The 15,975-nt window shown below is 41.5% G+C and overlaps 1 protein-coding gene across 3 annotated transcripts in view; it reads left to right on the top strand.

Moving 5' to 3' along the window:
• The window catches only part of VPS45 (vacuolar protein sorting 45 homolog), a 67,184-nt gene that overhangs the window by 13,957 nt on the left and 37,252 nt on the right, over positions 1-15,975 (top strand). For all 3 annotated transcript variants that reach the window (XM_069090116.1, XM_069090117.1, XM_069090118.1), the window contains 2 exons: positions 259-426; positions 14,096-14,254. In XM_069090116.1, coding sequence (XP_068946217.1) covers positions 259-426; positions 14,096-14,254 — 327 coding nt within the window. The remainder of the gene's footprint in view (positions 1-258; positions 427-14,095; positions 14,255-15,975) is intronic.

Raw genomic sequence — 15,975 nt, 5'->3', positions numbered from 1 at the left:
TTTTTGAGACTTCTTTTCTGAGATCCCTTTTTTTCAGTTAAGTCCTAATTTCTTTGGTACCCATTGTACCCATTTTGCATTCTTCTAAAACTCATTATTTCAAGACCTAACAGCTCTTCTGTTTTTGTTCATTGCGAAATGAGCTGTAGAAATCTTATTCTGGTCAGCAGGGGTGGGTAGACATTGTCTTTTTGTTTTCACTCATCCTCTGCTGAGAAATGATGACTCAGAATCTCCCACCAATTTTTCCTCTGACAGGCCTTTGTGGAGAATTATCCACAGTTCAAGAAGATGTCTGGGACTGTGTCAAAGCATGTGACTGTGGTTGGGGAGTTGTCTCGGTTGGTCAGTGAGAGGAACCTGCTGGAGGTTTCAGAGGTCGAGCAAGAGCTAGCCTGCCAAAATGATCATTCTGCTGCTCTCCAGGTATCTGTCAGCCAATCAGCCTGTACTTGGTGGAGATTTAATATGTGCTTAACTCTTGGTAGACTCGATGGGAGATGTAGTGAAGGATGTAGTTCCAGCACTCAAGGAATACAGTTCATTTGAGGAGACAAGATGAAAACGTATGACACAATTAGAAAACAGTACAAGGTATGTCATGCAGTTGCATGCTGAGCTGTGTTTTGACAGTAGAATTTGAGAGAAGAGAAAAATTGTCAGGGAAAGCTCATTGCTACAAAGTAGCAATGACTTGAGCTGAGCTTCACCTCTAGGATGAGGTGTCTGGTATCTTTACCTATAGAAGACCATCCTTGGATGACTAGGATTTAGAGAGGAATAAGGAAGGATTTTTCCTAGGAATATTTATGTGATGAACAAAGATAAGAATGAATATTGTATGAGTGAGTAGTCTGAGCCAAATGAATAAGAAAGATGCATGTTGAGAAATAGTAGGAGGAAGTGCCATGTAAAATGGAGCCAGGGATTGGACTTTATGTAAGAGACAGAAGAAAACTATTATAGATTCTTGTACGGAAGAATGAAATGACAAAAGCAAATAGCCTCCTGGTGGCTCTGCCTGCTTCAAGTCACTCCCTGCCCCAGTCCATCCTCCATTCAGTCACCAGAGTGAATTTCCTAAAGCTCATGTCCAACCATGTCACTCCCCTAATCAATAAACTCCAGTGGCTCCCTGTTGCCTCCTAGATAAAATACAAAGTCCTCTGTTTGGTATTCAGATCCCTTCATGACCTAGCCCCTCCTATCTTTCCAATCTTCTTGCCCCTTACTTCCCGACATGTAGTCTTTGATCCAGTGACCTCCTTGCTGATCACAACAAGATGCTCCATCTCTAGGCTCTGGGCATCCTCCCTGGCTGTCCCTAATGCCTGGAATGCTTTCCCTCTCATCTCTACCTACTGAGTTCTCTAGCTCCCTTTAAGTCCCAGCTAAAATTTCCTCTTCTACAGGAAGCCTCTCCTAACTCCCCCATTTCTAGTTCCTTCCCTCTGTTACTTATTTCATCTTTGTCCTGCATGTAGCTTGTTTGCATATGTTTATTTTCATGTTGTCGCCCCCATTAGATTGTAAGTTCCTTGAGTGCAGGGACTATCTTTTGCCTATTTTTTTTTTGGAGGGGGAAAGGTAGGGCAGTTAGGGTTAAGTGACTTGCCCAAGGTCACACAGCTAGTTTTGTGTGTTAAGTGTCTGAGTCTGGATTTGAACTCAGGTCCTCCTGACTCCAGGGCTGGCGCTCTATTCACTTCGCCACCTAGCCACCCCTCTTTTGCCTATTTCTGTATCCCTGGCACTTAGCACAGTGTCTGGCACAGAGTAGACACTTAATATATGTTAATTGATTGATTGATATTAGTCTGAAAACAATATGAGAATGAACTTGAAGAGAAGAGAGATGGTAGTCAGAAAAAGTGGCTGGGAGACCATTGCAGTAGTAGTATGGACAAGGGATGGCAGTAAGAATAGAGAATTAAGAAGCAAATCCGAAAGACGTTTCTTAGGGAAAAACAAATGGCAGACCTTGATGACACATAGGTTAGAGGCAATGAAGGAGATAGAATAATCAGTGATGACTAATGGTGCTACCACTTACAGATGGGAAATGGGAAAGAGGTTTAACCACTTAGACTGACTTGAAGTAAAAATGCATCTTATTTAAAGATTTTTTTTTTTTAAATAGAAACTTTGACCCTAGAAATTTATCTCTTTTTCCTTTTATATACAATAAATTCCAAAGTTTATTTGGGAGGTAGCAGAGTCTAAAAGGAGGTATTTCAAAGCTGCTGTGTCATTTAGAATGACCTACAGAGTGTCACCCGTTTTTATATAATGATACAGCTTAAAGAGAAAGGGCTTTGTATAAAATGCTCTAGGTTGACCATAATCTTTATTGAATGCATCCCATAGCTTCTTATGGAAGCTCCACCATAGTAAAGAAAGGAGAAAATCAATTTGGTTTTCTATGTAGACTTCCTATCAAGTTAGTTTTTATCATTAGCCTCTGGTTTTCCAAATCTACACAAAAACCCAGGTGGTGGTTTTGGATCTTTGACTACCTTGCTTTGTACAAAAAGGTCTGCAATTGTTCTGCTCTCGTGGGCTTACTAGGCAAGAATTTTCCTGAGAAAGGTTATTTTATTTATTTCAGTGAATATGTTTTCTTCCTGTTATTGAAAAAAGGTATGGTTATTCTTAAGTTTTCTTGTCTTTTTGTTTATTTTATTTATATATGTATATGTAAAATTTTATTTAAAAAAATTATTAGGAGGTTTCATTATACAGGTATTTCCTTGCCTGAACTTTTTACTTTCTCTTTTCATGTAAAGGATTAGATTTATTAAAAATACCAAAGCCATAGATGTTCCAGTTCATGTTTAAGAATTTTCTTTTAAAAAGTTAATCTCCCCCAGGGCACTAGGTTTTTTCAGTTGAGCAGCTGATTTGAAGTCACCAAGAGAAAGAGTGTCCTTGGTGGCATGATTTAAATAGCCCAAAAAGGGAACTTTTGTTGGACAGTGAGTTAATGCCAGTATTATAACCTCAAAATGGGTTATTGCATGCCTTGGCTTGACCCAGGGTTCATGGTATGTCATGAAGCAATGAATTGGGGCTGTTGACTAGCCTTATCTTACGGGACAATGTACTCTCCGTACACACAGAAATAAATGTTAATCTGAATCTATTAAGCTGCTATCATTTCTGGTCATAGATTCCATATAATTATAAAAGATTATTTGTTATACCATGAAAATGAAACATTTTCAGAAAATATATCCTTTATTTGGATTTTTTACCCATGTTCTCATTGGGGAAGGTCTTGAATTTGTCTTAGATCTAAGACTCTCTTTGATTCTTCCTTGACCCACACTAGTCCTCAGACAACAGTCGTCCAGCTTTCCTCGCTGGGCCCATACTCGAAGCCTTTTTATGTAAATAGAACCTGCCACAACTGCTGCTCTCCTGCTTGCTTGGCTTGGGGGATGTAGTGTCCTCTCCACCCTGCAGTGAGGCACTGCGGGAGAATTTTAGGGGCATGATGTGAGCAGAAAATGAACAGCAGTTCTCTTCTTCCTCGGCCCGTCCTCTCAGAGGGAGCCGAGGCTGGGAATCTTTAGTCTTGTTTAGGGACACAAAGATTTTTTTAAAAGGCGTTCAGACTTGCTGCAGCTAGAGTAATGGATGATGCTAAGAGAAAGTAAAACCGTTTCTTCTTTTTCTTCTATTTTGTCTGTTGAGGAGGGTGATTCTTGGACTAGACATGATGGAACTAAACAAAAATGGCTGAGAAGTACTCTCCCAGATTGGGGGAGATAGTAAGTGAGCAGCTGAGGCACAGCAGTGCTTAGTCAGGGCTGTGTTCACAGTCCTGGGCCCAAAGGCAGGAAATTTGTTGTTGTTCGGTTGTGTCTAAATATTTGTGACCCACCTGGGGTTTTGGCAAAGATACTAGAGTGGTTTGCCATTTCCTTTTCCAGCTTATTTTACAGATGAGGAAACTAAGATAAACAAGGTTAAGTGACTTACTCAGGGTCACACAGCTAGTGTTTGAGGCTAGATTTAAACCCAGGTCTCTATCCACTTAGCCACCTAACTGCCCTAAAGTCAGGAAGACCTGATTTCAAATCCAGCCTCAGATACTTCCTAGCTCTGTGACCATGGGCAAATCACTTGACCTCTCTCAGCCTTAGTTTCCTCAAATGGGGATAATGATTGCAGCTACCTCTCAAGGTTGTTGTGAAAATCAAGTGAGATATTTTTAAAGTGTTTTGCAAATCTTAAAGTGCTATGTAAATGCTAGTTATTTTTATTATGATACTGATCAGAAATGCAAACAGGGTTGGGAGGGATAGCTAACACATCAGATTACAGAATTAGGATTCAGGAGGGTTTTGATAAGTTGAAATGTAACACTGAAAATGTAAAGATTAAATTTTACCAAGACAAATGTGACCCAAGTCCTGTACTTGGGTTCAGAAATCAACTTTATGAGGGGCAGCCAGGTAGCCCAGCGAGTAAGAGCACCAGCTCCATTGTCAGGATGACCTGGGGATCGAATCTGGGCTCAGACACTTAGCACCCACCCAGAAACACCTGGCCATGTAACCTTGAGCAAGTTACTTAACCCTGATTGCTTTAAAAAAAAAAAATCAACTTTATGAATGTAAGATAGGGTAGGCATTACTAGACGATATTTCACTTCTGAAAGGATTTCAATAGACGGCCGTTTCCATATGAGTCAATAGCCAAAAAATCTAGGCTGCATTAAGAGGGCAGGCATGGTGTGCGGAGTCTGGGAAGCACAAGTCCCACCATCCTATGCCCTGACCAGACCACATCTGAAGAGTCACGTTTATTTCTGGGTACTAGAGGATCCTAGGTTTAGAGCCAGAAAGAAAGCCACCTCATCCAACCCCCTCCCAGTGGTTAAGCAGGCTGCCCAAGGTCACAGGAAAAGAGCTGGGATTTGCACCCAAGGCCTTTGCCTCTAAATCAAAGGCCCTTTCAGCTGTACCCCTCTGACTCCTACCACATCTTAGGAAGGACACTGATAAACTGGAGAGTGTCCAGAGGAGGGCAGCCAGGATGATGAGCAGACTTCTAGATCGTGCCTAAGGATGTTTACCCAGGAGAAGAAAACACTTGGGGCACATCACAGCAAGCTTCATGTGTTTGAAGAACTGCCACAGAAGAGGGAGGCATTGTGCTTGCTTTTTTCTGCCCTAAAGGACAGCACTAAGAGCAGTAAGTAGAAGCTGCAGGGAGACAAAATTAGGCTTGATATAATGAAAAATTTCCTAACAATTAGTCATCCCAAAGTGGGATGGGCTGCTTTGAGAGGTCAAGAATTGTTTTTACTAGAAGTCTGTAAGCAAAGGTTGGATGACCACTTATTGAGGGGGATTTCTGTTCAGTTGTAGGTAAGGACCCTTCTGACACTGAAAATCCATGAATCTCTTCTGGAAAGGATCAGACTCAGATGCCATGGTGAGGAAGTTGTCAGAGTGCTTACCTAATTGCTATAAACAAGTGCAACCCTTGTGTGCATCGATTTAAAGCTGTCAGGACCTTTGACTCCACCCCTCTCATTTTACTGATTATGGTACAGGTGGCAGGGCTGGGGTTTAAACAGGCACTCAAACTGCAGATCTAGAACTACAACTTCCACTGCGCCAAGTATTGTAGACTGGTTGAAGAGATGATAGCTGAACCTTACTTGTAAATATAAAAGCTGGAGGAGGGGCACAACTTGTCCCGATCTTCAAAAAGGGGAAGAAACTGAAGATCGGAAACTATGGTCTGGTGATTCTCTCAACTCCCCCCAACATTTAAGAATAATTTTTAAACATGGTTTGTGAGTACTTAAGGAACTGGGGATCACTGGGAGCCACCATGGATGGCTTCACTAGGAACCACCATGGATGGCTTCACTAGGAACATGCCATTCCAGACCAGTCTCTTTTTTTTTTTTTTTTTTGCCTTTTGGAGGGCAATTGGGGTTAAGTAACTTGCCCAAGGTTACACGGCTAGTTTTTTTTTTGTGTGGGTGTTAAGTGTCTGAGGCTGGAACTGAACTCAGGACCTCCTGACTCCAGGGCCAGTGCTTTACTCACTGCGCCACCTAGCTGCCCCCAGTCTCTTATTTTTTAAGCAGAATTTTTATCTGGTTCATCACAGCAGTGCTGGAGACTTAGCATTTTATCAGGGTGTTTGAAAGACTCTTACACGAAATCCTTGTGAAAGAGAGAAATGTTGACTAAACAATAGCACAGTTAGATAGATTTATAACCAATTAATGATTCTCCCTACCCACAACCCCCAGGAATAGAGAGAGAGGCATTGTGATAGAGTGAAGAGACCTGACCATAGAGTCAGGAAGACCTGAGTACAAGGCCTGCCTCTGCTATATCCTGGCAATGGGATCCTGGGAAATCATTTAACCTCTCAGTAACAACACCTCTAAGACTGTAAATTGCAGATTGAGTGCCAAGCTGCATTAGTAGAAGTTGTTTCCTGTAGCATTGAAATTATAGATTTGGGGTGGAGTCAAGATGGCGGAGTAGAAACAGGACCTCTGCGCGGCTCTGGCTCCCACCTCCAATTCATGTAAAAGGGGACTCTGAACAAACTTTGGGTCTACAGAACCCACAAAATGACACAAAGAAGCTAAACTCCTGCTGAGGACAGCCCGGCAGGCTGGCAGGAATCGGCCAGCGCAGTGCTCTGGGAGCCGACCCCAGCCCCGGAAAGCCTGAGGATTTAGCCCCTGGGCAGGCCTGACCAACCACCAGCTGGAGGGACTTCAGATGACCAGCAGCTGTGGTGGTTTCCAGAATTATCAACACATAGATACAAAGGACAAAGTGAGAGGTCAGTGCAGTGTAGACTTTGGGACCCAGTAGTTGTGAGTGCATCAGCTTTTGCCCCCGGGGCAAGAAGCAGCTGAGGCGCAGGCACGCAGCCACCTCCATGTGGTGGCTTCAGCTCCTGGCCTGCAGAGTGTAGGGGGACCAAGCAACCAGTCTGAGGGGTTATCACTCTTGCTTTAACCTGCTTGGATCTGGAATGTGGTCTAGGGTGGAGGTCCTAGAGTATGTGACCAGCTTGCCAGAGCCTGTGGAGGCTTCAGAGAGGGCACCCAACTAATACCTTTGGCAGCTCAGAAAACCCCAGCATTTGGGATGGAAGCTCCCCTGTCTGGTGGCAGAGTCCTACTGTGGCAAAAAGCCCAGGGGCCAAGTGACTGAGGGGTGACTTGAGCAGGCAAAGGAAGCAAAATAAACAGAGTACCCCAACTTTACACTCCTATTTTGGCGACAAAAAGGATCAAAGCATGGAACAGGAAGAAGACAGTGAAGTCAGAATTCCTGCACCAAAACCTTCAAAGAAAAATATGAGCTGGTTGCAGGTCATAGAGGACCTTAAGAAGCAAATAAGAGAAGTGGAGGAAAAATTGGGAAGAGAAATGAGAACGATGCAAGAAAATTATGAAATGAGAGTCAACAGCCTGACTGAGGAAAATAACACCTTAAAAAAAAGACTAACTCAAATGGCAAAAGAGGCTCAAAAAGCCAATGAGGAGAAGAATGCCTTAAAGAGCCAAATTTGTCAGATGGAAAAAGAATCTCAAAAGCTCACTGAGGAGAATCATTCCTTCAGAATTAGATTGGAGCAAATGGAAGCTAGTGACTTTATGAGAAATCAAGATGCTGTTAAACAGATCCAAACAAATGAAAGAATAGAAGGCAATGTGAAATATCTCATTGAAAAAACCACTGACCTGGAAAATAGATCCAGGAGAGAGAATTTAAAAATTATTGGACTACCTGAAAACCATGATCAAAGAAAGAACCTAGAAATCATCCTTCAAGAAATTCTCAAGGAAAACTGCCCTGATGTTTTAGAACCAGAGGGCAAAATAGATGTTGAAAGAATCCACTGATCACCTCCTGAAAAAGATCCCAAAAAGAAAACTCCTAGGAATATTATAGCCAGGTTTCGGAGTTCCCAGATCAAGGAGAGAACATTACAAGCAGCCAGGAAGAAACAATTTGAATATTGTGGAAACACAATCAGGATAACCCAGGATCTGGCAACTTCTACACTGAGGGATCAAAGGGCTTGGAATATGATATTCCGAAGGTCAAAGAAGCTGGGATTAAAACCAAGAATCATCTACCCAGCAAAACTGCGTATCATGTTTCAGGGGAAAATATGGTCATTCACTGGAATAAAGGACTTTCAACTATTTTTGATGAAAAAACCAGAGTTGAATAGAAAATGTGACATTCAGATACAAGAAGCTTGAGAAGGTAAACAGGGAAAAGAAATCATAAGGAACTTATCAAAGTTGAACTATTAACATTCCTACATGGAAAAATGATAATTGTAACTGATGAAACTTTTCTCAGCATGAATATAGTTGAAGAAGGGTATATGGGCATATGAATATGTATGTGAATGTGTTTACAGGTATACATAGATAGACTCAGTGATATTCTTTTGTATTCTTATACTACTTTGTTTAGGCATTCCCCCATCGATGAGCATTTTACTTTGTTAACAGTTCTTTCTGACCCAAAAAATGCTGTCCTGACTATTTTGAGGTAAATGCAACCTCTTTATCTATCTTTGACCTCTTTGGGGTCTATATCTAGCAATGAGAACTCAGGCAGAAGGTAGATTCTGGTACTTTTTCAAGAAGAAACATGAATGCAAATGGGTTTGCTAAATCTAATCAGTGGCATTCTCTCCTCCCTCCTTGCCAGTGATTTCAGCTAAATGGGGTCTGAGCATTCCCCTCCCTTTCGCTGGCCTTTCAGATTGTTGGACTTTGTCAGATTTTAATATAAGAACGTGTTAGAAATACTTTGTGGCATCATCTTGCTTGCCCTCATCTTTGTGTCCTTTTTGTCATCATCAGTTCCATCCCACTGTGGCACAGTAACAAGGGGGCTGAATATCAGAGCCAACTTAGAAGAAAAGGCGTGCTGTTTAATTACTGACTTCATTCCTAAATCATATAATGAGAGGTCAAATTTTTTAATAGCAAAAGTGATTATTATCACCTCCTTTTTTTCTTGTTCTTACCTCATCATGGTTTAGGTAGAGACAGAAAGTAGTTCTCCCAAAATGAAGAATCACCTAACATCAGCAAAAAGAATTGTGTTCCCCTCAGTTACTTTTGAGGCCTTAGTCTCCAAAGATAATATCTTTGGCTTTTCTTTTCCTTTTCTTTAATTAGATTTGTAGGACTTATTAGAAGGTTTGGGATCTTATCTTCTTGAGCAGACAAAAGTTTTTGTCTTATTCTCTTGCTTAGTCATTGCTATTATATATCTAGGTGATATTTTTTTCCTCTTATATGACTCCAGCATCTATTTTAAGCCTTCCCATAAGGCTTAGCACCAAAAATTCATAGTACAATCCAGTTATATTTTTGTCATATAAATACTGCCACATGACAAACAGCTGCTGTGTAACAGGAAGACACCCACATTCTCTGTCCACATCATTATTAGTTAACACACTAGAACTTGATAATGATATATTCCATTATAATGTGGAATTCTCTATGGCTCATGAGGAACTTCAGTTAAATAGCTTTATGTAATAGAAACGGCATTGGGTTTTAGAAGGCTTGGGTTGATGTCAAGGCCTAGCTCTAACACTTTATAGTCATGTGTCCATGGCTTAACTTGTTTAACCTTGGCTTAAGTTCGTGACCAAACAAGGGATAGAAAGGATCACAGACTATAAAGAAGACAGTTTTGATTACATAAAATTAAGAAGTTTCTGCACAAACAAATCCAAGACTGCAGGGGAGGTAGTTAGTTTAGGGCTGTTTCAGGGCAAGAAGACCCCAGGCACTCAAAGTTCCAGGGCAACATGACAGTAGAGGTTTGATTTTGAAGTTCAGAGCATCATGACAAGGGCCAGGAAGAGACTAAAGGTAGGGTATCCCATACCTTTTCACCAAATCAAGATTCCAGGAGGAACTCAGCATTGGGAGAATGGGGGATGACCATGTACAGGGACATTCCATGGTAAACTGGACTGAGGCTTGTAGGATATCCCAGGGAGAAAAAATCCTCAAGTCCTGAGAGAGATCCTAGGGTGAAATAGCAGTAGAGGTGTGATTTTTAAAGTCTAGAGGGTCAGGAACAAAGCTGGGAGGAGAGTGTAAACAACACTGCAAAAACATATAACTTTGAAAGACTTAAAAACTCTGATCAGCACAAGGATTCCAGAAGACAAGTGATGAAGCTTACTGTCCACCCACCACAAAGAGGTTGGGGACTCCAGGTGCAGAATGAGACATACATAGATAATTTCTGGACATGTCCAGTGTAAGAATTTGTTTTGCTTGACTATATTTTTTGGCGGGGGGAGGTGGATTGTTTTATCTTTTTTTTTTCCAGTAGGAAAATGGAAGGGAGAAAAAAATTTTTAATAAATGCTTAAAAAGGAAATTTAATTTTAAAAGAAAAAAGTATATAATTATAATAATAATCAGTCCTTTGTCACTCTTATTAGTAGCTCTGGTTGCCAACTCCCCCAGAGAACTTCTGTGGCATCTCTCCTCTAAACTGGGTGACTTGCTAACTCCTGAATATGTCCTGTGCCTCCCCACCTCCTGGCCTTTGCTTCTGAAAGGCCCTCTTGCCCTCAGTAGTCTCTGTTTATTGGCATCCTCTCTACCTTTTAATGCCTAGCTCAGTACCACATCTTCAGGAAGGCTTCCGGCATTGCAGCACCTAGAAGTTTCTTCATCTCCTAACTCTTCATATTCCTCATCTGCACTTAACGTTCTAATTTGTAGTGCAGTTGTTCACATGTGTTTCTTATCTCCCTCTCCTAGACTGTAATATCCTTGAAGACAAGGACCAAGTTTTTTTTTCATATATCCCCCGAGCACCTAGCTCAGTGTAGGTGCTTAATACCTAACTGAATAAAACACTGGAGGAGCATGGAGTTTGCTGGATTTTAAGTTGCTTTGGGTAAAGACTTCTACACATCCTTATATTCCCAGCACCTACCAATGCCCTGTACACAGCAGACTCTCAGTAAATGTTGAGGAGAAATAAATGGAACAAAAGGAAACTCAGGGTGTATGGATGGGACAGGTTGCTCAGCTAAAGGGCTGAATTTCTAGAACCAAAAGAAAGGCTTGTCAGCATTTTCCTGCCAGCAGAGCCTAGGATACACTAACCCAGTCAGCAAATGAAGTGGCTCCCAAGAGAGCACTTTTAGCTTCAAGGCAGGGCTAGACACAAGGTGCAGACAGAATCAGATCTTATTCCTTTAGAGACCTGGAGTAAGAAAAGTGAACTCCACCTGGAGACAAGAGTTAAGTAAGTAAGAGGGCTGACACTTATTTACTGTTTTAAGTTCTTAAAAATTCTTTACATACATAATCTCGTTTGAGCCTCAGGATGACTATATAATAAGTAATAATTCACTGATTAGTCAACAAACTCAGAGAGGTTGGTTAAGTGATGTGTCATGACACTAAGTTGCATATTCTTTCCACAGCACATCCCTGACACTAAGAAAAGACAGTTACCCCCACAGATAGAAGGACCTGCTGATTGGAAGAATGATAAATCAAAGGGAGAGCCAGAGGCTGAAACAACTTAATGTCTTAAACCAGGAGCAAGCTAATTATGTGCTTCTAATGTTCTTCCGCTTATATATAGTCTGTGCACCAAAATCCTGAAACGCTGGAATAAGAGTTATACACTTGAATAGGCTTGGAACATTATGTACTTCAGTGGCCAAATAACAGGTTCAAAGAAAAAAAATGAAGAAAAGATTGTAAATCTAGGGACAAAGTCCTCTTAGGATAAAGTTGTCCATTTTCTGACCTCATAGGTGTTAGCAGTAGAAAGCAAATTCAGAACATAGCTTCAGTAATCCAGCTGAGAATAGTCTTATACCTAGGGACTACCCCTTGGGAAAGCAGGGGGAGAGTCCTTGCACACTGAAATGTGTGTGTAAGTAAATGGGATGTCAAGGGTAAAGTCTAGCTAGATTAGCATCTTCATTGAGTGGTGCTACATAGAATCCCACTGTATAGAAATTTGGATAGACTCTTGTCACTATACACGGAATGTTGAGAGCCTTGTTGCAGCTTGTTTTTTGTTATAATGCCTTCCTCTAACATGGACCCTAAGAACTGTAGTGTAGTTATATTCCAATGTATTGAGTATCTCTACCATTTAGGCACTTAATCTACCAAGAAAACACAGGGCACGGATATTTTGCTCCTAGCTACTTGTGTGTAAAGGATTTGGAGTGTTACAAAGAGCTTCACAAAAGGCATTACAATTAGAGTCAAGTTTATTTAATCATTCGTGGGTTTTCAGCATATTAAAAGTACCATCATAGCAGAGGATTTCTTATGAAGGGTCAAATAGTATATTTCCTCAACAGGTAGCATCCCTGGGTCATGTCAAAAATCTTTCTCCTCGGGGCGGCCATGTAGCACAGCAAGTGGGGCATCCAGGTAGCGCAGCAAGTAAGGGCACCGGCTCCAGTATCAGGATGACCTGGAGATCGAATCCCAGGCTCAGACACTTAGCATCCACCCAGAAACACCTGGCCGTGTAACCTTGAGCAAGTTACTTAACCCCAATTGCTTAGGGGTGGCTAGGTGGCTCAGCAAGAGCACCGGCTCCATTGTTGGGATGACCTGGATCAAATCCGGGCTCATATACTCAGTACCACACCCAGAAATAACTGGCCGTGTAACCTTGAGCAAGTTACTTAACCCTGATTGCTTTAAAAAAAAATCTTTCTCATCTCTCAGTTGCAGAACAAAAGTGTCACATCTGTACTACATGGAAAGCCTCTGGCTCCTCCCACCATCACCCTCCAACAGTCATGAAGCTGAGAGAGAATCTGTTTTTAATCCTTCTAATCTTTACTTCAGTAGTAATTGTTTGCACTGAGTAGAAAGATGATTTTCACAGAATCACAAAGTCTTAGGGTTGGGAGGTACCCTAAAAGCTATCTAACCTAGCCCATACCTGATAGGGGGTCCTGGTATAAGAACCCGGTCCATTGATCATCTGCTCAAACACCTCCTTGGAGAGAGAAGCTGCCACTTTCCAAGGAAGCCTGTGCCACTTTGGTGCCACACTAAGCACTTTGACATTTCTTCTAACATCAGGTCTGAATTACCTTTTAGAATTACCCATTGCTCCTGGTTATGCCTTTTGGGGCTGAATAGAACAAGCCTGAAGTGTCTGCCAGCTCTTGAGATACTTGGAGACACCGACCATAGTCTCCTTGAATCTTCTTTTTCCAAGCTCAGTCAGTTCTTACGTGACATGGATTTTGTCCCCTTGCCTGGTCAGTTAGCAAACGTTTATCAAGTGCCTACTACGTGCCAGGTGTTGTGCTAAGTATTGATCAGTTCTACTGTTGTGCCTGTTGGTTTTACCAGTGCTGGTGGGGCAGTAGTTACTTGTTCCTCATTTTCCTAAAAAAGTTGGACTTAGATGAAGGAGAGAAGAAATATCTGTGTCTTAGTTAAATCGCTGTCCTTCTAAAGCCTCCATCAAACTGGCCTTGATGCACCTCATGTTACATCTTTTGTCTCCTGCCTTTGAACAGGCTATCCCCAGTGTGTGGAATGCCCTCCTTCCAAATGTCTGCCTCCTACAGGCTCTGCTTTCCAAAACTCATCTTTAATGCTCTGCCACATGAGATCTTTAGTGATTCCCCCCAGCTGTTAGTGCCTCCCTGACAAAAATATTACCTTGTCCTTATTTTGTATATACTTAAACCTGTTGCCTTCCCCTAGAGTAGATGAGCTCCTTGAGGGCTTTATTTTTGTCTTCCTTTCTAAGCATCTAGCAAAGTACCTGGTCCGTAAGAAGCGTTTTGATTGGTAAATATCTAACAGAAGGGGTTTATTTCCTTGTTTAATTCTGATCTTAGTCAAATGGCATGCAGTTGTCTGTATTTTAAGTAGCTAGTCAAATGCACGAAGTGTGTAATGCTTTGCTAGTAATTTGAATTCTCACAAACTCAGTTGTGTCACTGGATCAATGGAAATGGAACTGAGACATCATACTACATCTTACCTTCCAAGTGAAGGGAAATAACAGAACCTCTTGTCTCCCTTCAGAACATAAAAAGGCTGCTGCAGAATCCCAAAGTAACAGAGTTTGACGCTGTGCGCTTGGTGATGCTTTATGCCCTGCATTACGAACGGCATAGCAGTAATAGTCTTCCCGGACTGATGATGGACCTCAGAAATAAAGGTGTTTCAGAGAAGTATCGAAAGGTAATCTCTATGGAAGTCTCTTTCATCAGATTGAGGGATGGGGGAGAAGAGGAGGCATTGTAAAGTAGCTTGCCTTTGGGGAAAGTAATTTAGCCAGAAAATGTCAACTTAGAAAACACCTTTTTGTGAATAAAAACATGGTGATTTGATGTTGAGTTATCAAAGTATAGAATGGAACATTGGTTTTATTTCCTCGTGGGAGGATTTAGGATTTCACTGAGACATAGGGAAAATCCTGTATGGAGTGCGCTTCTGGTTCACATAACCAGCAAGCTAGAGGACTAGACATTTTCTCTGATCCTCATAACTTCTCAAACTTCTCCAAAATAAGAATTATGTACAAGAGATAAAGCAATTTTAGCTCTGTCCATGGTCTAGGACACTGAAAATGCTAAAGAGGTAACAGTTCAATGAACTAACAATAGAGGATTGCTAACTCTCTCTCTCATTCTCTCTCTCTCTCTCTCTCTCTCTCTCTCTCTCTCTCTCTCTTTCTTTCTCTCTCCCTCTCTCTTATTTATTTATTTATTTTTGCTTTTTGGAGGGGGGAGGGCAGGGCAATTGGAATTAAGTGACTTGCCCAAGGTCACACGGCTAGCAAGTGTGTCAAGTGTTTGAGGCTGGATTTGAACTCAGGTCCTCCTGATTCCAGGGCCCTTGCTCTATTCACTGCGTAGGCGCCCCAGGATTGCTAACTCTTCACAGACTTAGTGCCGCCTCTTCCATCACCACCATGCTCCAGCAGCAGGGCTGGGTAGGCAGACCCTTGGGCTTACAACGGAATTCCTCTACCCTTCACAACCCTCCCCTCAGTGCCACTAGAAAACCAAAAGGCAGAATTTCACTCAGGCTGGGACTGCCATGTAGTAGTGCTCTGCCACAACAGATTTCAGTTAGAGAATTGAGGAGCATAGAACTTGAACAGGACATGTGTGACTATGGCACTCTACTAAGTCTGAGGAAAAGAGCCCTTCATCCAGTTGGGGGGGGGGAGAGGTCAGGGGGCAGGTGCTGGGAAGCGCAGTTCTGTCATTCTAGAAGTCACTTGGAGTAGAGACCAAGGACTGTGAAAATTGAATTGCTCAGCATGGGACAAGACTGAGATGGCATTGAGGTCTAGCCTACAGGGAAACTACAATCAGAGGAAGAGGAGTCAAAAGTGAACAATTGGGAAAAATAAGAGGGAAACATTGAAATTACCAAAGATCTCAGGAGAGAGACAATTCAATTAAGACCTTGAGCATAAGGAGATAAACCAAGAGGGAAACTATTGATAACATAAGAGTAATGTGTCCTTCAGATCAGCTAAAAGAATCTAAACATCTATGAATAAAAATATTACAAGACAGAGGAAAATGATTTGACATCTGCTGAGGCAGAGGACTGTGTAGATTCCCTAGAGAGTATGGAACCAACACAGGTTGTTCCTGAAAGGTTTAAAAGAGAAATAAGAATTATGAAAACCAAATGTATTGCCTGCACAACAAAAATAAGTGGGAGAATTTTAAAAAATATAAATGCATGGTGGTAAGTCTTACCAAAGAAACAAAAGCAAGAATAGCTAATTGGAAATGTAAATACATAGAAGTAAAGGACAATCTTGAAAAAGAGAAGCAAAAAGCAATAATATTAAAAGAAAACACAATCTCCATACAAGCAAAACATATTGATTTCAAAGACAAGGACATGTAGAGACAACTTAAGAATTTTAGCACTCCCAA

The sequence above is a fragment of the Petaurus breviceps genome, unplaced genomic scaffold, assembly GCF_028583685.1.
Source record: "Petaurus breviceps papuanus isolate PSGF00001 unplaced genomic scaffold, PetGlider_PUasm1.0 186, whole genome shotgun sequence".
In the NCBI taxonomy this organism is placed as follows: Eukaryota; Metazoa; Chordata; class Mammalia; order Diprotodontia; family Petauridae; genus Petaurus; species Petaurus breviceps.
This window is presented reverse-complemented; position numbering and strand designations above follow the sequence as displayed.